General features: G+C 49.2%; 1 protein-coding gene across 1 annotated transcript; it reads right to left on the bottom strand.

Annotated features, from left to right (window-relative positions):
• Positions 1-13,580: 13,580 nt before the first annotated feature.
• On the bottom strand, positions 13,581-23,836 carry Nckipsd (NCK interacting protein with SH3 domain). Its single transcript, XM_050139569.1, has 13 exons — positions 23,572-23,836; positions 21,041-21,150; positions 20,621-20,825; positions 20,397-20,487; positions 19,645-20,135; positions 18,229-18,399; positions 18,029-18,115; positions 17,811-17,949; positions 17,621-17,701; positions 17,304-17,432; positions 17,126-17,218; positions 16,810-16,982; positions 13,581-14,848 (listed from the first exon to the last, which is right to left on the bottom strand). The coding sequence occupies exons 1-13, from the start codon at positions 23,740-23,742 to the stop codon at positions 14,645-14,647; spliced, it is 2,145 nt and encodes a 714-aa protein (XP_049995526.1). The 5' UTR covers positions 23,743-23,836; the 3' UTR covers positions 13,581-14,644.
• Between the last annotated feature and the right edge of the window lie 1,651 nt (positions 23,837-25,487).

Genomic DNA, 25,487 nt, shown 5'->3' with positions numbered 1-25,487 from the left:
GAAAGGAGCGGGGAGTTTCTCCGCGGGTCCGCTACCGCCCTCCCCCTCCTGCTAATGCTCTCTCTGTTCATTCTTGGTTTCCTAGCCTTTCTTTAAACTGAGAATCTCATCTCCCTTACGGAGCACTAGGTCCGAACCCTAACACCAATTTTGCATTTAAAATGTGTTTTCATAATGTTCTGAGTGTTTGCACCGCTCTGGGCAGCGTTACCATGTAGAATCCTGTGACAGGGACGATAATGACCAGACACAGGCCCGGTCACTAGCAGTTCAAACAGTATCGTAAACTATTTATTAACAAGTTTAACTTATGAAACGTCGCAAATATCTCCTTGTTTGGCCCTACAGAGCAGGATCTGAAAATGACTCTCCTGAGGCAGGAGGATAAGCCAGCTCTTCTCTGCCTCGACAGTCGCTAGCAATCGCCCAGACTTGGGGCTCCTGCGCTGGACACCGCATCTCTCCAAACTAAGGTTCTTTCCAGTGTTCTGGGATGCCACGTGGAACCCAGGGTTGCACCACAGCGGTGGGCCCAGCTTCCTCAGATCCCCGCCCCTCGCCTGCGACAACTGCATCCTTTAACCCCTTGAAGAGCCTGACAGAAAAACTCAGTTCTCCGTAGCCCTGGTTCAATCTAGCCTTCCGTCCTACTCCTGGCACGCGCGCATCTCAACTGACCAATAGCTGGATGTGGCGCAACAGACGTCACAGAATAAGCGGTACAGGCGGTGCATTCCAATCAGAGAGTCATTGTTTCTATTGGCACAATGGGAGACCCCGCCCCTCTCGGAGGACTCCATTGTATGAGGGAGGAAGGAGGGCCTCGAGGGTTCCAGGACAGACAGCAGAAATAATCCATAAGGCGAGCTACACCGGTCGGCCTCCAAACGAGGCATCGGTAATGAGCTGCAAAGTCAGGTGCCGAACACTCTGGCATTCTGACACCGAGGCAGAAGTCAGACCCAGGACCCCAGAACGCTACACTGGGTGCGGCTCCCCCGGCTGAGTGGTTACTGCTTCAAATAGCCCAAGAACTCCTGGCCAAGACCTCTGGCCCGCCCCCAGATGGTAGCTATGACATCACCAACAACCAATCAACGCGTTCTCCTGCTTCTCAGTTTCTTCGCTTCCGGGAGGCCGGTCTCACGCGGGTTGTACCCCATGCGGCTGCTAATATCTGGCGCAAGGGCTTCAGTGTGTTTTGGGTCTTTGAGTCTATAGGAGCTATTCAGGGACAGAGTTCCGTGTCAGGTGACATGGTCAGTGCGGCGGTGTATCTGCAGCGGTTGCCGACTAGAGGAGAGAGGAGCGGGACCTGGTTTTGACCGTGCCCGCCGCTCAGTGGAAGTTAGGGGAAGGCACAAATCTGAGGTCGGACAAGGAGGGAACTGGGATCACTGAAGCAGCGCCTGAATGACGTTAGGGATCTGGACTCCGATACAAGATGCCTGAGCAGCAGTTTTAAGGAGCCTTCCTGGCTCTTGCCGCGTGGGCAAATGTGCAAAGGCACCATGACCGAGGGAAATCGAGTTCCTTTTCCAACAGGGCTGGTGGTTAGCCTCCACCCCACTCTGAGTCATGGTGTTCACTACAGACCGCACTCGGTGAGGCTCCCTGCCTGTAACTGTCTCCACCCTTCCTATTAGGGCTGCTGCAGTCTGGGGGCTCCCTCACCCTGTTTTCTCATATGCACTCACTTCTATGCCCAACCCACAGCAGTAGTTCCTAACGCACTTTCTGGAAAGACACACACACACACACACACACACACACACACACACACACACAGGCTGTAAGATGGTTCCGCTGGTAAAAGTGCTTGATGCCCAAATCTGAACTTGAGTTTGGAGTTTGATCCCTGGAACCCATATAAAAGAGGAAGGAGCCAGCCAGTCGGTGGTGGCGCATGCCTTTAATCCCAGCATTCGGGAGGCAGAGGCAGGCGGATCTCTGTGAGTTTGAAGCCAGCCTGGTCTACAGACCTAGTTCCAGGACAGGCTCCAAAGCTAAAAAAAATAAAATAAAAAATAAAAATAAAAAGAGCTGGAGAGATGGCTCAGAGGTTAAGAGCACTGGCTGCTCTTCCAGAGGTCCTGAGTTCAATTCCCAGCAACCACATGGTGGCTCACAACCATCTGTAATGAGATCTGGTGCCCTCTTCTGGTCTGCAGCATATATGTAGGGAAAATGCTGTATACATAATTAATAAATAAATCTTTTTTAAAAAGTGGAAGGAAAGCTGACTCCACAGAGTCGTCCTCTGATCATATGATATTCCATAAACTCCATAAAAATGCATCAACATTTTCAAATGAAATGTTAGTTTCTCCCCCTGTTTCCAAGTACAGCTTTGTAGAGGAAAGAGCATCAGAAAGAAGTTCAGGTCCTCAGATAAACAGGATCAGTCTGACCCACCCCTGTCTTTAAAATAAAATTTAAAAAAAATCCAAGGGAACCTAAGGGCAAATCATATTTATCTGATTTAAGTTATGTGTATGAGTGTATTGCCTGCATGCATGAGTGTGCACCACATGCGTGTCCAGTGCCTGCAGAGGTCAGAATAGAGCATCAGGTCCCCAGGAGGTGGCCTTACAGATGATTGTGAGCAACCATGTGAGTGCTAGGAAGTGAACCTGGGCTTTCTGTGAGAGCAACAAGTGCTCTTAACAGCTGAGCTACCGCTCCAGCCTCAGAAGGGCAAATTGTTAAAGTGGGCTTAACAAAGTTGTTGGACAAGGGGCTGGAGAGATGACTCGGTTGTTACGATTCTTACAGAAGATTCTAGTTTGACTCCCAACACCTACATCATGCCATTCCAAATGCCTATAACTAGCTTCAGGGGAAATCTAATGATTCTGACCTGTGTGTGTGTGTGTGTGTGTGTGTGTGTGTGTCTGTATGTGTGTGTGTACTGATAAACTAGATTCTGAAATATAAAGACAAGAATACCCAGGACAGGAGCTGGAGAGATGACTCAGTGGTTAAACGTACTTGCTGCTCTTGCAGAGGACCCAGGTTCAGTTCCCAGCACTGACATGAGTGTTCACAACCACCCTTAACTCTAGTTCCAGGGGATCCAACACCCGTCTCTGGTTCTATGGGCTCTAGGTGTGAACATGGTACATGACACATACATTCAGGCCAAACACACATACACATAAAAGTAAGTAAATGTTAAGAATACTTAAAATAGCACTGCTAAAGAAAATCAAAGTTAGGAATTCAACTTCTATTAGGTATCAGGCTAGAAAAGGTATTGTAGCTTGTTGGTTTAGGGACAGGTACACTACTGTTACTAATCTAGGGAGATGCCTAAATATGGGAATTATAATTTTTTTAGTTTTTTATTTTAGTGTATGAGTGTTCTGCTTGCATATATATTTATGCACCACATGTATGTCTGGTGCTCACTAAGGCCAGAGGAAGGTGGGATTAAAGGTGTGCACCACCATCGCCCGGCTAATATGTCAGCATCTCGACAGTGATTCTATATTTCTAGTGTTAGGACCCCACTCCCAACCCAGTCACTCAATAAAAGTCTATGAATGGTAAGAAGGCACGTATAAAATTGCTCCAGGTAGCATTATTTGTAATAGACAAAAATTGGTACTAGGGCTGTAGTGCAGGCAGAATATTTGGCTAGTCTGCACAAGGTCCTGAATTTAAAACCTAGCATAAAAAAGAAGCCCAATGTGGTGGTGAAGTTCTCTAATTCCAACACCGGGAGATGGAGGCAGGAGGGTTAGCGGCTCAAGACCATGGGCTACCTAGTGAAGAGAACCTGTCTCAACAAGAAGATAATAAAATGTACAAAAGCCAGGCGGTGGTGGTGCATGCCTTTAATCCTAGAACTTGGGAGGCAGAGGTAGGCATATCTCTGTGAGTTTGAAGCCAGCCTGGTCTACAAGAATTAGTTCCAGGATAGTCACCAAAGCAACACAGAGAAACCCTTTCTCCAAAACAAACAAACAAAGCTGGCTACTATTGTTTTTATTATTTATTTATTTATTTATTTATTTATTTATTTATTTATTTATTATTTCATACCAATCCCAGTTTCCTCTCCCTCCTCTCCTACTCCCCCACCCCACCGGCGCATCAGAGAGGGTAAAGCCTCTCCTGGAAAGTCAACTAAGTCTGTCCCATCATCACAGCACTGCGGCAGGAGCAAGGCTCCCCCACCACCTCTGCCGTGCCTAGGCTAAGCAAGGTATCTCTCCATAGAGAATGGGCTCCACAAAGTTAGTTCATGCATTTGGGCCAGATCCTGGACCCACTGCCAGTGCCCCATATACTGTCCAAGCCACACCATTGTCACCTGTATTCAGGGGGCCTAGTTTGGTCCTGTGCAGGTTTTCCAGTTGCCAGTCTGGAATCAGTGATCTTCCACTTGCTCAGGTAAATTGATTCTGTGGATTTCCCTGATGACCAAAGATACAAAATAATCCCACACTAGTTCATAAATACGTATAATAAAGGGTTATTTATTTAGGGGAGACCCACAGATCACTGTCCTAGATCACAGTCCTCTGCACGAACAGGGAACAGGAACAGAGTCTAGCAACCAGAAGTGAGAGCCAGAAGCAAGAAAGTGAGCACAGGCTCTAGAGCTGCATTTATAGTATAAGATGCCACGCCCAAGTGGGCTGGTGTCTTAAAGACTATTGGCTGAAGGAGCAGAAGGAGCTCCCATAGCACCTCCCCCTTTCATTTAAATAAGAGAGTTCCAAACCCAATACTATATACACAGGCTGGAGAGATGGCTTAGCCTTTAAGAGCACTGCTCTTCCAGAGGTCCTGAGTTCAATTCCTAGCAACCACATGGTGGCTCACAGTCATCTTATTAGATCTGGTGCCTTCTTCTGGTATGTGGGCACACATGGAGGCAGAATGTTGTATACATATAAATAAATAACACTCTGTCGCTCTCATCAGAAAAAGATTATCTTTAAAAAACCTTGAGAAGTGACCACTCTGTCTTTCAGGCCCCGTGAGCAGTCATTCCCAATGGTGCTGCCCACTTCTTAGCTACAGGACAGTGCACATGACCCATGCTGGGAAGATTACACACTGCCACAGGAAGGTAACACTGCATAATGGAAGCCAAGGCAAGCGAGTCACAGGTCTCCCCTGGAATATATCAAGTAGGGGATAGAAAAGCTCGCTTTCCAGCTTGGATCAAAAACTACAAAAAGAAAGCCGGGCGGTGGTGGCGCACGCCTTTAATCCCAGCACTCGGGAGGCAGAGGCAGGTGGATCTCTGTGAATTCGAGGCCAGCCTGGTCTACAAGAGCTAGTTCCAGGACAGGCACCAAAGCTACAGAGAAACCCTGTCTCAAAAAACAACAACAACAACAACAACAACAAACCTATATACGCTAGGAACAGATATCAAGTATAAGATTAGAATTACAACCAACATGAACAATATTAAGCAAGGAACATATGCTAAATGTCTTAATAGACATCCTATCCTAAGGAGTCTAAGTCTTGTATTGGAAATGGCTTGACTAGATCATAAGAGGATGGCAACTATGAGTAACTAATCTTCAACCCCATTGAAGGCCTGAGAAGGGAGATAATATTACTTGAGTAGGCAGGAAGTGCAATCAAACAGCTAAAAAAATGTGCAGTAGATGACAGCAGAGACAAATGGCTGCCTAAGCAATCAGCCAAAGTCTCATTTGCAATGTTGAAGCAACCAACTTTGGCTAAGGCCTAGAGTAACTGACATACCATTTTCAGAGGCAGGGAATTTTACAAAACCATCTTACCCTGTCTTTTCAAGATTTGACAGTCTTTTTTCTTATATCCTTCTTGCCCAGTCCAGACATCATACACTTTGTCAGTGGTTGAGGCATGGGCAGTTTCTTGCCCAAAGGCCAGTTGTGCCAAGAAGACAAACTCCAAGTGTAGTGTCTTTGGTGCTCAACACTCTCTCGGGAATAGATTGGTGCTGCCAGGAGCAATCATGTCTCACATCAACAGAATCTTAAATTATTTAAACGCCATGTTCTACAGATCTTTGAAGTGGTTGAAGGTTACCTATCTATGCAGAATACAAGGCTTATGTATCTAAAGAATCTAATTAGTCTAAAAGCATAAAAACATGAATGACTATTGACCTATAATACTTAATACCTATATAACTTAACAATTAAGACTTCATATCAGAATATTATACAATCTTTAAACAACTGTACAATAAAGGAGGACAGTGACATAAAAATGTAAACAATGTATAAATATCTTAATCAGAGGTAGAAATATATAATGTGATTTATAAATATATCCTAAAATTGTATCAATATACATAACATCTTAAACAAAGGTAGCATACAATATAACAAAAAACTTTGCATAAGTGTACAAGTATTGTAAACAGAAATAATATATAATTTGAACTTGTATCAATACACAAGAAACTTTACCAGTGTAAACTGTCCATAAATAATAGCTCATAAGTACTCACTCACTATTACTATTATTATTATTAGTGTGAATAAGTTCACAGCAATTACCTGAAGGCAAAGGTGTAAGTCACAAACAATTCCACACCAGTTTAGAATTATGATTAATAGAATGGTTATTTATTTAAAGGGGAAAAAACTTACAGATCACTGTCCCAGACAACAGCCCTCTGCACAATCAGGAAGGGAGTCTAGTCGCCAGAAGTGGAGCAGGAAGTAAGAGAGAGAGAGGAGGGAAGTGGCTGCTTTTTTTAAAGAGAGAGACCATGACCCAATGAGGTGGTATCTCAGTGGCTATTGGCTGGAGGAGCAGAAGGACCTCCCGCAACTCCTCCCCCTTTTGTTTAAGTAAAAGAGTTCTAAACCTACTACGAAATTATATACAATAGCTTAGGTCTTGTATACTAAATAACTTGGCCAAGTCATGAGACAAAAGTAACTACATTTATATAGTCTTCAACTCCATCGAAGATCTGAGAAGGGAAATAATGTTACCTGAGTAATTAGGAAGTTCAGTAAAACAACTTCCAAAACATGCAACAAATCACAGAGACAACTAGCTACCTGGGCAATCACCCAAAGTCATTTTTGCAGTTTTGAAGCAACCAACTTTGGCTAAGGCCTAACATAACTGACATACCATTTTCAAAGGCAAGCAACTTTTCAAAACTATCTTACCCTGTCTTGGCAGGATATGACAGTCCTGTTTTATCCATTGATGCATGCTCTGTATCTCTGTCAGTGTCTGAGGTATGGGCATTTCTTTGCCCAAAGGCCAGTTCTGCCAAAAAGAAAGGCTCCAGGCGGAGTGTCTTTGGTGCTCAATATTCTCTTGGGAATGATGGAGGTGGGTCTTGTATCTTATCTGTTGCTTTCATTAGTTCCTTAATAAAGAAACTGCTTGGCCCTCTGATAGGGTAGAATTTAGATAGGTGGAGTAAACAGAACAGAATGCTGGGAGAAAGAAGCCGAGTCAGAGTCGCCATGATTCTCCCACCCGACACAGCCGCAGGTTAAGATCTTCCCTGGTAAGCCACCTCGTGGGCTACACAGATTATTAGAAATGGGTTAGATCAATATGTAAGAGCTAGCCAATAAGAGGCTGGAACTAATGGGCCAGGCAGTGTTTTTGTTTGTTTGTTTGTTTGTTTGTTTGTTTTTGGTTTTTTCGAGACAGGATTTCTCTGTGGCTTTGGAGCCTGTCCTAGAACTTGCTCTATAGACCAGGCTGGTCTCGAACTCACAGAGATCTGCCTGCCTCTGCCTCCCGAGTGCTGGGATTAAAGGCATTCTCCACCACTGCCCGGCGCCAGGCAGTGTTTAAAAGAATACAGTTTCCGTGTAATTATTTCAGGTAAAGCTAGCCGTGCGGAGCTGGGCGGGAACGCAGCCCACCGCAGCTCTCTCTACAATTACCTATTATCCCATTCAATCTTCCTGTTTTTTTTTGAGATCTTTAGGCCTACATAATTTCTACCCCAACCCTATGCAAGTAACAATCAACCTCTAAATATTGTCTCTATGAGGACAAATTTTTTAATGAGATAATATTGAAAACAAAGCCAATTCCTAGAATCAAATAAAAGAAAGGAAAATAGCATAAGTCTTGCACAATACCTTCCACAGTATAAGCAAAATAATTATTGAACTCCTGGATGTTATCAGTCATTTTTTGTAGTTTTTCAAGATCTTACCTGTCATTAAGTAATTACAATGAATCAGAGTAGGTGTAATAACCATTATCAGCCAGTAGGTGTCATAGTTGCAGCCATGTGGCCGAGAGACACTAGCTGCAAGGAACAGCATGTATTGCTTACTTAAGTAATGAAAAATATGCTTTGTTTAATAAATTAAGAACAGTTACTAAGGCAGTCAAATGATTCCGAGAGTTGGGGCCCAAGATAAAGAGAAAACTCAAAGTTTTCTGTCTGTTCGAGTTGTGGACTCTGGGCACTGCAGGAATCACAGGCAGCAGTGTGTGGGTTGCAAGCCAGGGAGCACTGAGCAGCAGCTTGCTGCATCTGAGGCACAGCTAAAGCCTCAGGAGAGTCAGTGCCCAATGAGCCACGGGGCTGGTGGACCAATCCCAAAAAGTGTGGACTGGTCCCCACGTTCCGGAGCCAGATGATGACAGAAGATACGAAATAATCCCACACTAGTTCAGAATTATGTATAATAAAGGATTATTTATTTAGGGGACTTACAGATCACTGTCCTAGATCACAGTTCTCTGCACGAATGGGAAATGGGAAGAGTCTAGCAGCCAGAAGTGAGAGCAGGAAGCAAGAGAGCGAATGCAGGCTTTACAGCTACATTTATAGTATAAGAGAGCATGCCCAAGTGGGCTGGCATCTTAAAGGCTATTGGCTGAAGGAGTGGAAGGAGCTCCCACAGCATTTCCCCATCACTGTCTTGATCCCTTTGTTGGTACTATTGCTCCTCTCTCACTTTGATTGTATTCCAGGAGCTCAGTAGAGTGGTTAGTTGTGGATTTCTGCATCTGCTTTCATCTGTTTCTGGAAGAGGGTTTTTAGCTTCTCTGGGGTTGTGGACTGTAGGCTGGTTATCTTTTACTTTATGTCTGGAATCTACTTATGAATGAGTACATACTGTATTTGTCTTTCTGGGTCTGGGTTACCTCACTCAGGATGTTTTTTTTTTTTCCTATTTCTGTCCATTTGCCTGTAAATTTCAAGATGTCATTTTTTTTGTTTGTTTTTACCACTGAGTAGTACTCCATTGTGTAAATGTACCACATATTCTTCAGTTGTGGGGTGTCTAGGGTTTTTTCAGGTTCTGGCTATTACAAACAATGCTGCTATGAACACAGCCGAGCAAATGTCCTTGTGGTGTGCGTGTGCATTCTTTTGTGTACATGCCCAAGAGTGGTACTGCTGGATCTTGAGGTAGACTGATTCCTACTTTTCTGAGAAATTACCATACTGATTTCCACAGCAGATGTACAAATTTTCACTCCCACCAGCAATGGAGGAGTGTTCCCTTTACCCCACATCCTCTCCAGCATAAACTGTCATCAGTGACATCAGTGATTTCGATCTTGACCATTTTGGCAGGTGTAAGATGAAATCTCAGAGTTGCTTTGATTTGCATTTCCCTGATGACTAAGAATGTTGAGCATTTTCTCAAGTATCTTTAGGCCATTTGAGATTCTTCTGTTGAAAATTCTCTGTTTAAGTCTGCACCCTATTTTTGAATCAGATTATTTGGTAGTTTGATGTCTAGTTTCTTGAGTTCTTTGTCTATTTTGGAGACCAGCCCTCTGTCAGATGTGGAGTTAGTGAAGATCTTTTCCAATTCTGTAGGCAGCCATTTTGTCTTGTTGACCATGCCCTTTGCTTTACAGAAGGAAGCATCCCAGTTTCTTTTTTTTTAAGATTTATTTATCATGTACACAGTGTTCTGCCTGCATGTATACCTGCTTGCCAGAAGAGAGCACCAAATTTCATTACAGATGGTTGTGAACCACCATGTGGTTGCTGAGAATTGAACTCGGGACCTTTGGAATAGCAACTGACACTCTTAACCAGTGGGCCATCTCTCCAGCCCCCAGCTTCTCAGTTTCAGAAGGTCCCATTTATTAATTTTTTTTTTTTGATTTTCGATACAGGGTTTCTCTGTAGCTTTTGGTTCCTGTCCTGGAACTAGCTCTTGTAGACCAGGCTGGCCCCAAACTCACAAAGATCCGCCTGCCTCTGCTTCCCAAGTGCTGGGATAAAAGGCGTGTGCCACTACTGCCTGGCTCCATTTATTAATTATTGCTATCAGTGTCTGTGCTACTGATATTATATTTAAGAAGTGATCTCTTGTGTCAGTGTGTTCAAGTTCACTTCCCACTTTCTCTTCTATGAGGTTCAGTGTGGATGAATTTATGTTGAAGTCTTTGATCCATTTGGATTTGAGTTTTGTGCATGGCGATAGATACGGATCTATTTGCATTCTTCTACATGTTGACATCCAGTTATACCAGCACCATATGTTGAAGATGTTTTCTTTTTTCTATTTTTAGCTTCATTTTCAAAAATCAGGTGTTCATTGGTTCATGGGTTCATTGGTTCATGGGTTAATATCGGGGTTAATAATATCTTTGATTTTATTCCATTGGTCCACCTATTTTTATGCCAATACCAAGCTGTTTTCATTACTGTAGTTCTATAACAGAACTTGAAGTCAGGAATGGTGATGCCTCCAGAAGTTCCTTTATTGTACAGAATTATTTTGGCTATCCTGGGCTTTTGTTTCTCCATATGAAGTTTAGTATTGTTCTTTCGAGATCTGTGAACAATTGTGATGGAATTTTGATGATTTTGGAAAGACTGCCTTTTTTTTTTTTTTTACTATGTTAATCCTACCTATCTATGAGCACGGGAGATCTTTCCATTTTCTGATATCCTCTTCAATTTCGTATTTCAATGACTTAAAGTTCTTGTCATACAGGTCTTTCACTTGTTTGGTTAGAGTTACCCCAAGATATTTTATATTGTTTGTGGCTATTGGGAAGGGTGATGTTTCTCTGATTTCTTTCTCAGCCCACTTATCACCTATATATAGGAAGGGTACTGATTTTTTTTGAGCTAACCTTGTATCCTGAATTGGCCACAACTGTAATCAATAGTGGATACATAGCTGAGAGTATTTTCCAGGCAACATTGGGAATAAGCAAACTGCAGTCATATACTATAGAAAATGAACCTCAGATGCTGAAACAGAAACCAGAGTTTATATTATGATTCCATGGCAGAATTTATCAAGGATTGCCTTTGGAGGGAAGGAGCAGCCAGCGACTAAGTGAGCACAAGCGCCGGTGATATTCCTTTCTTGTCTGGATTGTCACTATCTCAATTTATTAAGTCAGGGTCTTTGCGCTGTTGTTTCAGTTTTTTTCTATGTAGCCCTGGCCATCCTGGGACTCGCACTGCCGACTAGGTGGCTTTGAACTCAGAGAGCACCTGCCTCTGCCCCCCAAGTGCTGGGATTGAAGACGTGTACCACGATACCCGGCTTCACTTTTGCTTCTTAAGCCCATCCAAATGCTGCCTTTTATTGGCAGGGCTCTCTGTCCCTCTTCCTCCTGCCTAGTCACACCCGACATCTATCTTTCCAAGCAGCTGGAGAGGTGTGTCTGACTTCCCTTCCTGAGAGGAGTCTTTTGGCTCACCATAATCTACCATTATGGCTACAATTCTATGTTAGGAGATCATCGCTAGGGTGTTCGCTGAAGGAGTCCTGTCCCTCCCCCAGAATGTTTGGAAACATGACCCAGTATTTATGTAACTGTTGTCTAGGACTTCTGCATCTCTCTCTCTCTCTCTCTCTCTCTCTCTCTCTCTCTCTCTCTCTCTCTCTCTCTCTCTCTCTCTGTGTGTGTGTGTGTGTATGTTTTGTTTTTTTTGACAGGGTTTCTCTGTGTAACAGTCCCAGCTGTCCTGGAACTAGCTCTTGTAGACCAGGCTGGCCTCAAACTCACTGAGATGCAGCCTCTGGAGTGCTGGGATTAAAGGCGTGTGGATGTGTGCAGGATCCCTTAGACAGTCCTGCAAATGTAGGTGTGGCCTTCTTGGAGAGCTACATTGTTTATGTAGGAGCCAGCCCTAGGACAGAGGACAGAACAGCCCGGCACTACCCGCAGGTCTCTGTGTACATCACGACAGAAAGCACAGCAAACAGCCGATGCAGTCTGATGTTCCTGCCTCAGCTTCCCAGGAACCATCTGCTTTTCACTGAATTGCGTTGTCTCCTGAGAACAATGGTTTCCCGCCTGCAGCACTCCAGTGAAAACAGGGCTGGCTGGAAATCAGCCTCATTAACTCTGGATGTGCAGGGCACAGGCTATGTCCCTCCACCAGGAGCCTGCAAGCTCAGCAGTCCGACAGAGCCAGTGGCTAAGGAGGACCACTGCCTGGAAGATGGCTGAGATTCCCTCTACCCCACAGGTTTCCTATGGAATGCTCCTGCCACACTTTCCTGAGCTCTGCCCTGAGCCTCTATCTACTGCCTATTTTGTGTGAAGGCTACAGGGTGGTAATATGTCTTTATTGCTCTGGACCTTTAAATTTTTATTTACATTTTAAAATATATGTATGTGCCCACTACATTTGTGTCTGGTGCCTGCAGAGGTCAGAACAGGGGACTAGATACCCTGAAAATGGGTATTGGGAACCAAATTTAAGCCCTCTTCAAGAGCAGCCAGTGCTCTTAACTGCTCCTCTATTTAAGGGAAAAATTTTACTTTTAATCACGCGTGTATGTATAGGTACTGAGTGTTTGTGCAGTCCCCGAAAAGGCCAGAAGAGGGCACTGGATCCCTTGGAGCTGGAGGAGTTATCAGCAGGTTGTTTAAGACTCCTGATGTGGGTGCTGGAACTGGACTGGGATCCTCCCCAAAAATGTAGATGCTCTTAACCACTGAGCCATCTCTTCAGCTCCTCCACCTTCCATTTTTGTAAAATACATTTTACGAGGATGCAGCAGAGCACGCATGTGGAGGACAGCTTGCAGGAGCTGCTTCTCTGCTGTGGGTCCTGGGGATAAACTCAAGTACATGCCACCACACCTGGCTCTATGCATTGGCGCCAGGAATCCAAACTGAGGCAGCAAGAACTTTCCTAAGTCATTTCTCCAGCTCCTGCCTTCCAACACCCGGAAACGATTCTGGGTGTGTAGATTTGTATAAGGAATATGGACCTCAGGTAAGAAAGACCTGAAGAACCAGATTTAATTAGTCTGTGGGCCCTCACTTTTCCCCCACCCACTTTAATAAGAGCTACCATGCTGACCTGAAAGGAAGGAGGTTTTATCCATCTCTGGCTTCTAATAACGCAGGAGTGCACCCTTGACCCCATCCTGGTCCTGGTTAACAGATTCCTTCAATACAGAACTGGTAAGATCTCTGCTGAGGTCACAAAACAAGAGATCATGGTAGACCAATAGTAAGGGCCAGCACGCTCAGGGAGAGCAGAGCTGGGAGAAGGGCCTGCTCCATTTTAGACTAGTTATGCAGGGCACATGCGTGAGGCCTGGGTTTTATTCCCAGCGTGAGAGGGAGGGACATGGAGGACAGAAAAGGGAAGGAACAGAAAATAGCTGTAACTGTGCAGGACTAGATAACTTTATTTTATTTTTGGTGAGAGAAGATCTCACTAAGTAGCCCTGACTGGCCTGGAACTATGTAAACTAGGCTAGTTGTGGGTATCTACCTGCCTCTGCCTCCCAAGTGCTGGGATTAAAGGCATGCGCCACCATGGTCAGCAAAAAGATATAAATGAAACTCAAAAGATACCTACAAGTGTGTCCCAGGGGCACTGGCTTGGCTGGGCCTCAGGAGAGGCTGAACAGGGCCTTAGGACTTGTCAAGGCCATCACCTCTCTGGGCTGCAGCTGTCAGTCAGTATAAGCTAGAGTGGTGAGGTCCTGAGACCCCATCTGCCCCACCCATGAAGCCAGGATCATACAGGGAAGCTCAATTCCTGATGCCTAGGATTTATTTTGGAAGGAGAGCTGTAGCACATAGGAAAATACACATGGCTTTCGGTCTACTTTTTTTTTCCTAGAGAAAATAGATTCTGTCATTGGCTTTCTCAGTACCATCTTCCTGATTCATGAGGCTCCAGGATGAATGGCCTGTCTTGAAATCCCGCTTCCAAGGCAGCAGCCTGGCCAAGGCCTCTGGGGTTGAAAGTAGGAGTCCGGGGACAGCAGTCCCTAAAGGGTAAGGGCTGCACATGAGCGACACTCACTGCAAAGCTAAGGCAAAGAACAGAGCTGGCGGGAGGTGCCTCCCCTCACCCCCAGGACATGGCTCACTGAGGCCCAAGCCTCAGACCAGGCAGTGGGTAGGGATGGCAGTGGCCCAGCCTAGAGCAGCAGCAGGACTCGGGTATGCACATGGGTATGGGGGTGGCATGCTGAAGAGGCAGCCAATCAGCAAACAGAGGGCCTTCAGCTTGCACATTTCCTCTGCCCAGCAGAATCCCCAGACTGTGGTCCCCAACCAACACTTGGCCCCTTACACCGACTCTACTTGAGGTAAGGGGCCCGGCCCAGGTTCCTTCGAATTCTTTATCCCCCTCATAGTCTGTGCAGAACATTCTTAGAGCAAAGCCCCCGCGTTCCCTGCACCCTGTCCTGGGCTGCAGAGAAGGGAGAAAAAAGAAATGCTAGCTGGGGACCTCTCCCAGCTCTGGGAATTCCTTGTACATCTCCTGGACAATCATGTGGTCCATCTGGCACTGGGGTGAGGCCTCTTCCTCAGCCAGGATGCGCCGCAGTGTAGCCTGCAGGTCTGACATCCGGTGGCGGTGTTGCAGGTAGGATGTGGAGCGAACCACAGCATGCATCAGGGACAGGTACTCCATGCGCAGCTGTGGGAAGAGCAGGTTGGCTCAGAGACCCCAGAGAAGTACTGCAATCGCTCTCAGGGAGGGACTGGCCACTTCTGCCCCATGGACACATGACTACAAACCAGCTTCACTTCTCAAATACCAGAACTGCATCTCTAGGACCCAGAATGTAGTCAACACTAAAACGGCCCTCAGAGCTGCTGAATGAGTCCAGCCACAGAGTCCCAGAATATGGCTGCCCTGGGAAGTCCTGCCAGTCCTACGGTGCTAGGTCCCCTAGATTTCATGTATGTCAGTCAGAATCCTTGGCTTCTTCCTGTCTCTTGCTCCAGAAGATCCTAACTACACCCACGACTTCAAACAGCAATTTACTCTCACACAGCTCACGCAGATCTGTTCTGTGAGCATCCAACCGCCTGCTTGTTATCTCCCGCCTCTCTCAGACAGGCAGAACTACACATCTACCACCAGCCTCCTCGACTGTCCCCAACGTGAAGGACTTCCTTCCCACGCCCTTTACTCCAGGAAAGAAACACTGCTTTGATCCAAAACAGGCCCCAATGCATGTGCCCCGACCCCCCGTATCCAATCCCACTGGTTTTCTCTGCTGTGTCGTCCTTACAGTATGCCTGCCTATTTTCTAGGGCTCTGGAACCTCAGGTGGTCTTGTGCTTTCCGACGCTCTTGTCCTCAGCTCTCAGGACCACCTGTCCTCACCAGAACAATCAGTGGAGCCCATCACTGTGTGTTCCCTGCCTCTGCTGCTCACCTCCTGCCGTGGTCCTCTCTCCATTTCGTGCTTCATTTCTCTACGCTCCCTGGAGAACTCCCTCTGGTCAGCATGGACCAGCACCCCCCACCTTTACAAGACCCTCTCTGACCCCATGTTGTTTCCTTTGAGCGCCTGCCTGCATTTGTCTGTCTCCCTGGACAGAAAATGGGTTCCCTTCATTGACTGCTTCCTTCCAAGTCCTTCCTCATTTCCACTCCCCGAGTAATTTCAAAATTTCCCAAACTTTCCATTCAGACTCGATCCTCCAGTGCACTGGCAGGGCCAGCTGGTCACACCGCTCTCCATGTGGCAAGTGCAAAGGCTACCTCTTTGTCCCACCTTCTCCCGCTCTAAACACTGGTCTGTGGATTGCTCCTGCTCGCCTGGTTTGGCTCCTGGGTTTCTCCTTAGCTGAACTTCTTGTGTCTTGCTGACTGCATCTGTCTAATTTCCTGGTAGCCACACTCTCTCGGAAGCTTTGTCACATGTCTGAACAGACAACTCCCATAGGTCTCTAGTCCCAACTCACCCACAGCCTCCCTGGTGCCCTGGCGCTTGAACATCTTGCAGGTGTCTCCTAAATATTTTATTTTTTTTCAGTTCTGGGGATTGAAGCCAGGGCCTCATGGATGCAAAGCAAGCCCTCTATCAACTGAGCTATCCCCCAGCCCTTGTCCTCAATCATAACCCATTCGAAACACAACTCGATGATTCTCTCAGAAAGTCCTTGGGCCTCCTCCACTAATCACCGGCATTCCTTACACCTAGCTGCTCAAAACTAATCCAGGAGCAAGGTCTGCTGGGTCCACGACCAACACAGCCCAACCTGACATATTTCACCACCCAAATGTCCTCTCGCCACCCACTCACGCCACAGACTTCCTGGCTTCCAATCAGCCCTCACTCAGGAAGGCAGTGAGTTACTTCCTCTTCTGAGGAGCAATCCTAAGACACAGCTGCAGCGTCAAAGGCTCTGCAAAAACCCCATTCCCTCATCTCCCCCACCCCAACTCTCCAGCGTCCTGCTCCAACTGCCACACAGTTGCCATGGAGTCTGACATACCTGTCCTGGCCTCTGGACAGCCTTCCACTGGCACTTGGCCTGGCGCTGGCAGCGGCCGTCCTGCCCCCTCATCTCCACTCAATGTCACATGCACCCCATTCTGGTTGTCATTCAGCTCCCATCCCCACTGCAGCAACCTGCAGGCACCTTGTCTCCAGGTGACAGGTCCGCAATCTGCCGCACAGTGATGTCAATAAGTGCCATCATGTCTGTGTGGTAGAAGATGGAGGCAGTGGCGGGGCTGCTGAACACGTCCTGCAGGAACTTGAGGACAGCGTGTGGTGGCTGTGGCTCGTGCTTGAAGATACGGACAGGATCATCTAGAAGGCAAAAGTTCACAGGAGTAACGGAGGCCTCACTTGGGGTCCCGGAGTCACCCTGGAGGACTAGGGAAGTCAAGGCAGGGAGGTAACGGAATCACAGGGCACTGAAGTGGTACCCATGCAGGCTTATAGGCTCTCACCCCCTCTGTTCAGAAGCAAAAGCAGCTTCTCAGAGAAGATCTTAACATTGGTGTGTTTGCTCAAGGCGGTCATGATGACATTCTGGTCAGGGGCTGAGGAAAGACATGGATGAACACAAGGTAAGAGTGCGGGTGCAGAGCCCACAGAGTCCTGTGGTCGGCCAGGGCCTCACCCCACCTGTCAGGTGCAGGTTGAGAGCCAGAAGCAGGTTCATGCAGAGGTCTGGCAGCTGCTCTGTGGTGTCCAATGGAAGGCCGTCCTCAACAATGCTTAGTAGGAACTGGGCAAAGGGCGTGCCCAGGTGTTCTGAAAAAGGAGCATAAAGAAATCTACAGGCCTAACTTTTCCTCCCCACACAATCCAGCCTCCTTGGTTTTCTGTGAGCCTTGGGAACACCCTCTTCTTATCAGGCCATAGTAGGCAGATCTCTGGGCCCTTGGGCCTTGTGTGGGTCCTACCTCTGACTTTGGTTGGTCAGCAATCTGCATGCTTACCGTAGTGTGCATAGGGCACTGCCTCTCCCATGGAGAAGACCATGGCCAGGATGAGAGCCGAGTAACAGAGCTTCTGGTGGTCTGGGGGGGGAGGGGGAAGGTGGTCAGCAAACCCCAGAGAGCTGGGCATCCCCAGCAGATGGTGGGAACACTCTCCCAGTGGCAGCGAGCAGCCCCCACCCCACCTCACCCTGTGTGTCGGTCTGCATGTCTCGTGCCAATTCCACAGGCAGCACGGAGGATACCAGTGTGGAGATGATGGCCGCATCCAGGCTGCACATGGCACCAAAGCACTTGAGGAGCAGCAGCCGCAGTGACGCTCGGTGTTCCTGGCAGAAGAAGCTGTGTGCTCAGTGCCCTGACTCCTGCCCGCATCCTTCTGTGCCCACTCCCTTGCCCCATACGTACCATTTGGTAATAGGCCACCAAGGCCAGGACAGACTCGAACTCATTCCTTTTGCACATTTTTTTGCAAACTTCGGGGTCTGCATCGGTCTGTAGGGAAGAGGAAGAGAGAGTCACCCAGTAGAAGATGAGCATGCGTGGGCAGAAGAGATCTAAGGAGTAACAAGGGATGGCACAGGGTGGAGTTGCTGGTCCTCCCATACCAGGATATGCAGCAGCTCTTCCAGATAGCAGCGGATGACATCCTCATCCTCATACAGCGCCCAGCTGCGCTGCTGGGCGTCATCCTTTCTTCGAGCCAGGTCCGCAAAGATCACCTCAAGTCTCTGCTGGTCATGGCAGACCTGTCCTGAGGGTAGGGCTGTGCTCAGGTCCTGGGGGAACAGGGCAAAGTGTAGCTGAGTAAGATTCCTGTGTATCACCAGCTCCAGGAAGCCTCCAAGGTCTATCTCTGAGCTGAGGTCCCATGAAAGTTCCCACTGGGCAGGTCAACTCCAGACTTGACCTCCTGGTACAGGATCCTGTTTAAGACACAGCCGTGGGAATCACCAACATCCTGACTCTTCCCCTAGACCTGGATGAGTAGCTCCCATGAGGCAGTAAGCATCGATTCTGTTACGCCTTGGAGGTGACTCAGAATCCTCATTCCCATTCCACACAACACCAGGCCTGCTGTATTTGACACGAGCTGCTATACCCAGCCCAGGCCTATATACCACTGGTCTACAGCCTTCTACTCACTCCAACCAAAACCAGAGGTGGAGCCTAAGGAAACACCTTTGGCCCATCCAAACCCCATCAGGTAGCCAGGACTCACTACCCCCATTCCTTCCCCTGACCATTTCCTCCCCCTCCAAGACAGGGTTTTTCTGTATAGCCCTGGCTGTCCTGTCCTGGAACTCACTTTGTAGAGCAAGCTGGTCTCGAACTCACGAGATCTGCCTGCTTCTGCCTCTTGAGTGCTGGGATTAAAGGCGTGCACCACCACACCCTGCGCCAGTGTCCTAATTGTGTCATGGGACCATAGCCATCTTGAAATGCCCACATCTCCCTCACTACCATCCAAGTTGGCACCTAGCTCCCCAAGCCCCTTTTCTCTACACATTCAAAGCGGGCAAGGTATTGCTCTCACCTATGTCCTGTGTCAGCTCTTTCCCTGTGCACCCAGATGGAGGCCCAGCAGACAGCGGTAAACCCCTCCAGGTGTGTCAGCTCTTTCCCTGCACCCAGATGGAGGCCCAGCAGATAGCGGTAAACCCCTCCAGGTGGCAGGAAGCTTCCCCTATTCCCACCTCATCCTGGTCTTATCACCTGCCTCAGGTTCACCTGCTCCCATACCTCCCGTTCCCACACTGTCTTCCAATTCCTCCTTCCTATGAGCCAAGCTCTGTCCTGCCTCTCGGTCCTTGTCCAGGCTGAGCCTCTGTCTAGAATGTTCTTCCTTCTCTTTTGTGGGTCAACTCAAATGACCCCAATACCCAGCAAAATGAAAGCCAAGAGCCAGAGCTCAGCAGATACCTGTCACGACAGCCTGAACAAATATGTGGGGCAGGAGCAGGGTGGGACTAGCAAGCTGGCTGAGGGTGGGAAGGCTCCTTGGCCACGCTGCCCACCCTCACCTTGCCCTCTACCAGCGAGAGGAGGACCTGCTCCATGACAGGTGAGCTGGCTGGTACTGTGGCCTGTATGTGACCCACCACGACACCAATGGCCACGCGACACAATTCATGGCTCAGACCAGTGTTTCTCCGCACAAGCTCCATCAGCTCCGCCCCAATGGTCCTTGGCACAGCTGCCTCAGCAGCTGGCTTCTCCTCTGTGGTCTCCAGGCTCAGGGCGTCCAGAGCTTCCAGGTCATCCGTGGCTGAGTTTGTATCAGCTGCCACCTCCTCTGCAGGGGGCTCAGGGGACGGTGCCTTGGAGGGAGAGGGCTGGGCCTGGGACACAGTGGTGTGGGCACTTCGGCGAGGTACGGGTGGAGGTGTGGGAGAGCAGCTGGGACCTAGCTCAGAGGGGCTGGAACCGGTATAGAGTGTGTCCATGGAGGTGCTGCTGACTGATGAGCCACTGGACACAGAACTACCCCCGGAGGGTACAATGGTCCGGCCACCTGTGAGAGAAAAGTAACTGCTATGCTGAGGCAACCCATTGGGGGCTAATGCTTCCCTGCCTAGAGACCCTGACCCTGGTACAGGACCCAGTTCCACTGCTAGGCCCTATCTCCTTGGCAAGCCTAGAGCCCCCAACCACCCAAACACAGGGTCTCTATATTTTCTCCACGTTCAGAACTCCCATTTATCTAACATGGGCAGAGCAACCATCCCAAGCACAGGGTACTCCCATCCCAATTATCCCAGCCCGGCCCTCTTACCGCTCCCTGAGATCACCAGGGCCTCACGATCTCGGCGCTTCACTGGTGGGGGTGGGGTGGTAGGTGTTGCTCGGCGAGGCTGTGGTGGGACCTGAGAGAATGGAAGTGGGGTCAAGGGGAAGACAGGCTGCTAGCTGCCCCTGTGACCCAAATAGACCCCTCAAGTCTCTGGAGAAAGTCTGAGTCCCATACACCTTCTTCTAGAAGATACCCTCCCTCTATACCTGGTAGAGGGCTCCATCTGTCCCAAGATGCTCAGAACTGGGCAGGCTATGCTGCCGTTCAAAGCCAGTTCGACACATGCCATTGGGCTGCCTAGATGCGGCAGAGTCCAAATGGTGGTCACTGGTGGATGAGGTCATAACGGAAGCACTGGAGGCTGAGGTACCCCTTCGCGACAATGTCTCTTTCCGGTGATGGATCAGCTTCCTGATAGAGAGACAGACATATCACGGTGGGGAGACTCCTCCCTACTCCCAAAGTCCTCATCTGGTACCTGTGGGATGCTGGGACCTCAGTACAGGTCTCCCTACTTCCATCTTTCCATTCCTTTCTGTGGTACCTCATCCTAACCTAGCTCCATAAGGGAGCCCACCCACCACCATGCTCAGGCACGGTGTTCCCGTCACCTCCCAGATACTCACTGAAGGACTCCGCGCTGCTGCAGGCTGTACTTGCCACCATCGCGCATGGCTGTGTTGTGCACAGCCTCAATGGCCCGGTCAATTGCTTGGAGGACATCTTGCTCCATGCCCTAAGGGTAGGTGGGCAGTTAGACCTGGGGCCAAGTGGGGTTGATCAGCCCAGACCCAGCCTGGGCTGGAACTAGGTGGCAGACCCACTGAATCCTAGAATTGTGGACACTATCAGACAGCCACAATGGAGTATGGGCTGAAATGCTCAAACTGTACAATTCAGAAAGCAGGGGCACAGGGTGGACTCTGCGATGGCACTTTACATCCCCGCCCCCCCCCCCCAGGATTTTATCTCATACAGGGACTCTTGGCAAAGGCATTTCTGAAAACCATAAGTCTAGAACGAAAGCATAGAAATCCTAGATTGGGACCAGGCATGTACACCTAGCCTATCCTCGGGTTGGCTCAGAGCCCAGAGCGAGATGCCAAAAGGAAGACTCCAGTGTCTAGAATCCTTAATCAGTCTCTCTGGATGCTGCTGGTCCTTCACAAAACCAAGGTCACACTCCAAAACAACCCTGTCCCCACAAAGCCCTTCCAGACAACTGGAAGGGAAGAATGTGTCAAAAGAACCTCCCGTTTCATGCTCCCAAGCTGTCCACCTCTGGGAAGCCACTCTGTGCTGTGGTAAAGATGGAACTCAAAAGACAGGCCTGGATCCTGGCCTATATTGTCATCCTCTGCAACCAGGAGTCCTTTCTACTCCACAGTCAGGCATGAGGGAGATGTGGGTTACAGCTGTGGACTGGCCAGCCTACATGGCCCACCAGGGTACACAGGAACCCCAGAGCAGAACAGAACACACTCCAGAGTGGAGTTCTGTTGTTTGTTTTGGCTGGCCGGGTGGCTGGTTTTTTGAGATGAGAATCGGTACAGCCAAAGTTGGACTGGAAGCCCAGGCTGGCCTGGAACTCCTGGTAATCCTTCCAAATGCTGAGACTGTGGGCATGAGCCATCACGCTTAGTTCCAGAGAAAGTTTAAGAAGCTCCTCTGATGGGGGTGGATCGATACAGGGGTCTGCAAAGTCCTTTATGTAGCCTAAGAGGTTCAGGGGTGGAGGGGGCAAGACGACAAGGGGTTTGGGGGAGGCAAAAACAGAGTAAAATACATGTATACACAGATAATATGACAGACGTGGAGAGAGAAGGCCCCAGAGGCAGGCTGTGAGAGACAGAGCAGGAAGACGCAGCTCCATGCCATACTGGGAAAGCTGGAGGAAGAAAGTCAAACACCAGGTAGAGTAAAAATGAGACAGGGATGCGCAGAGACCGTCCTTGCCTCCCCGAACTCCCAGCCCTACTGGCCTGGCTGCGGCAGCAGATCTACAGGCTCCGAGGAAGCGCAGGACATCCCCTGGAGGTCCCCAACAAGACCCCAGTGCTCAGAACGCTGGGCTGGGCGTGACACAAGCACCTCTAGGTGAGACTGAGGGTCTGTGAGGAAGCCCCCAGAGCCAAGGGCCCTTCCCCTTCTGTAAGACCAGACCACAGTTCCAACTTTAGCATATTATTTCTGTCCTTGACTGGACTGGACAGGATGTTTCCATAGCTAGGGTCCAGGGCAGGGCGGGAGCCTGGCACAGGCCAGGCTGCTCTGGGCCCCCCTTCTTCCTACAGATGAACCGGAGAACCGCAGGACTACTCCTGAGGAAACAGGAACTGGAGCTGCAGCCTCCACTGGAAGGAAACCAGGCCATCTTCAGAATGGGAAGCCACGGAGGAGGCTCACTTCCTCACAGTGTGGGCAGCTCCCATTCCAGAATGGAGCTCCCCAGATTTCCGAGGAAGGAAAACCCAAGAAGTCAGGGCTGGGGGTTTGGGGGAAGTGGAGGCAGTACCAGGGAGCCTTGCCAGCAGGGGCCTTGGCTCCCTCCAAAAGGGTTGGGGGAAAAGTCCTTGGACAGGTGGGTGAGTTCGGGATACAGAGATATTACGGGAATTGGGGGGTCAAATAAGGAATGGAATGCCTATGACTCTGGGGTCCAAGCGTGTGGGTAGGGTTTGGGGTTGAGAACTGGGTAAACAGGTGGTGTATCAGATGGCACCGTGTCCGTGGAGGGCACGGTGGTCTTCATGGTAAAGGTGGAGACTCCAAATGGGGCGGGGAGGGAGACAAGAGTGTGGAGTCCTAGGGACTTGGCAAAGGGGAATAATAAGGGTCTTGGGGCCTTGAGTCTCTGGGTACAGCTAAGGAATTCTATTTATATGGAGGCTCTGATTGTGGATACGGGGGTGCCTGGAGTGCCAGTCTCTGAATGAAGCTTTTTCTAGGCCTGCGATTGGATGTCAAAGGCCTAGTCTTCGGTGGGCGCTGATGGCTCCTGGGGTCTCAGTCCTTATGGCTCTTGGAACTTAAGGTCAGATTCTCAAACTCCCTGTCTGGTAGTAGTCCTGGAGAACCTGGCTGGGCTTCCTGGATCAGTTCTGCGTACTGGTGAAGGGGTTCGGGCGAGAGGCCTGGCTGGGAGGGACACACTCACCTGCAGACGATGCAGGTAGGCAGGCGGCACGTAGCCGGTCTCGCCACTGCGTGCCCGTGCAGCTAACCACCAGTGGGTGCTGCTGCGCTCCAGCACCAGGAAGGTCTCGCCCGCGGGGAACGCCATGGCGTTGGGCTCCGCCGAGCGGAACGCATACAGCGCGCGGTACATGGGGCCGGGCCGGGTAGCGCCGGGGCTGGGTACGCGACGAAGGTTGCGGTCCCGGGAAGCCAGGCCCTGAGAGCCGCGGCGCGCTGCGCTCGCCCCGCCCCGCCCCGTGACACGCCACGCGTGCGCACGCTCGATCGCCGGAGCCCGCCCCGGGAGTGAATCGGCTCCAGCATTGGAGCGCCGCGCCCCCTGGCGGCCCTGAGAGGTTCGGCGGGGCGGGGTGTTGCTACTAGGACTCCAGACGAACGGACCTCAGACTCTAGTCAGGGGGTTCCAGGTCCTATCTCCCTCTGCCTGGCTATCCCCCCCCTCAACCTCTCCCTCCCCACTCTGGTGAGAGCACTGCTTTCTTTCCCACCTCCTGAGGAAGGCGCCCAGGGCTTGCTTGCAGCCGGTGTGTCCCCCGAGACCGGGTAGTGGCACTTTGCTTTGAGGAATACTGATCAGACGCCTAGAAGTCCCTCGCGGGGAGGGGTTCTCTCAGCGTGTCTAGGCCTCACAATGCCTTAGCACCAAGTCCCTGCTCTGTCACTGAGGTGGTGGACAAGTGTGGAGGATGAGAGACAAAACCAGGTCGTACTGTCCGAAAGGCATCTTTGCTCCCCACACACGCACCCGCTTCGGCCACTGGCTGTCCCAAGTCTTTGCAGCTGTTCTCTGCTTGAGCACTCGCTTCTGGACCAAGCTCTAACTTCTTCTACCCATCATTGCTATGTTGTAACAAAGGATTCCAAGTCTATGATCTTGAGGTCATATTCATTCATCTCTCTCTGGCCCTCTCCTCTCTCTGGGTGTGCATCTCCCGGTTTTCAAGGCAGTATGTTATGTAACCTTGCTCTCCTTCCTCAAACTCACAAATGGCCCTCTCCCGAAAAAAAGGGGTGAGGGGCAGAAGGCTAACACAGTAGGGATTGAATGCATGGGGCTTGGAGAATGTGTTTTGGATTCTGAATGATAGTGTAATTCCAGCACCCAGGAGGCAGAGGCTGGAGAAAGGTAAGTTCAAGATCAGCCTGTGCTTCACAGTGAGACCTGTCTCAAAGGAAAGAAAAAGTACAAAAAAGAAAAAGCAAACTTGACCTTCAGCTTATAGTCAGCCCAGACCTCTAAATCTTTGAACCGCCTGTCATTCCTGAGTCCCAGCTGAAGACGGAATCAGGGGAGCTGGAGTGGCCTACTCTCCCCTGAAAGCCTGCATCTAGGGAGCATGGGATGCATACACCATCAGACTTCAATGTGGTTTTTTTTTTTTTTTGTTTTCATTTCTTTTTAAGGCAAGGTCTCACTATGTATTTCTAGCTATCTTGAAACTATGTAGACCAAGCTGGCCTCAAATTCACAATGATTCTCCTGCTTTTGCTTCCCAAGTATTGGGACTAAGGGTGTGTGCCTTTTTCCTTTTTTTCTTTCTTTTTTTTTTTTTTAAAGTTAGGGTCTCACTATGCAGCCCCAACTGGCCTCAAACTAACAGCAATCCCACTGCCTCTGCTCCTGAGTCCAACCCCACCTAGCCTTCATTCATCTTTGTTTGGGCATGGTAGAAGCAGGCCTAATGGGACTTGGGAGAGCTGTCGGAAGGTTCAGCTGAGACAAGAATCTGACATCAGACCTTGGCTTCTCCATACCAAGTCTGTTTCTGCCAAGTTTTGATTCCCCCTGCCCTGCTCCAGAAGCTCTGCAGGCACACGGCAGTAGTGGACCTTAGGTCTTTGCGAAGACGAGACTTGCACAATGGTAGGACTGCT

Source organism: Alexandromys fortis, unplaced genomic scaffold (genome assembly GCF_014885135.2).
Source record: "Alexandromys fortis isolate MF-2015 unplaced genomic scaffold, M_Fortis_MF-2015_v1.1 scaffold_36, whole genome shotgun sequence".
NCBI classification, from domain to species: Eukaryota; Metazoa; Chordata; class Mammalia; order Rodentia; family Cricetidae; genus Alexandromys; species Alexandromys fortis.
The sequence above is the reverse complement of the archived record's forward strand: the minus strand, read 5'-3'. Positions and strand labels throughout refer to the sequence as shown.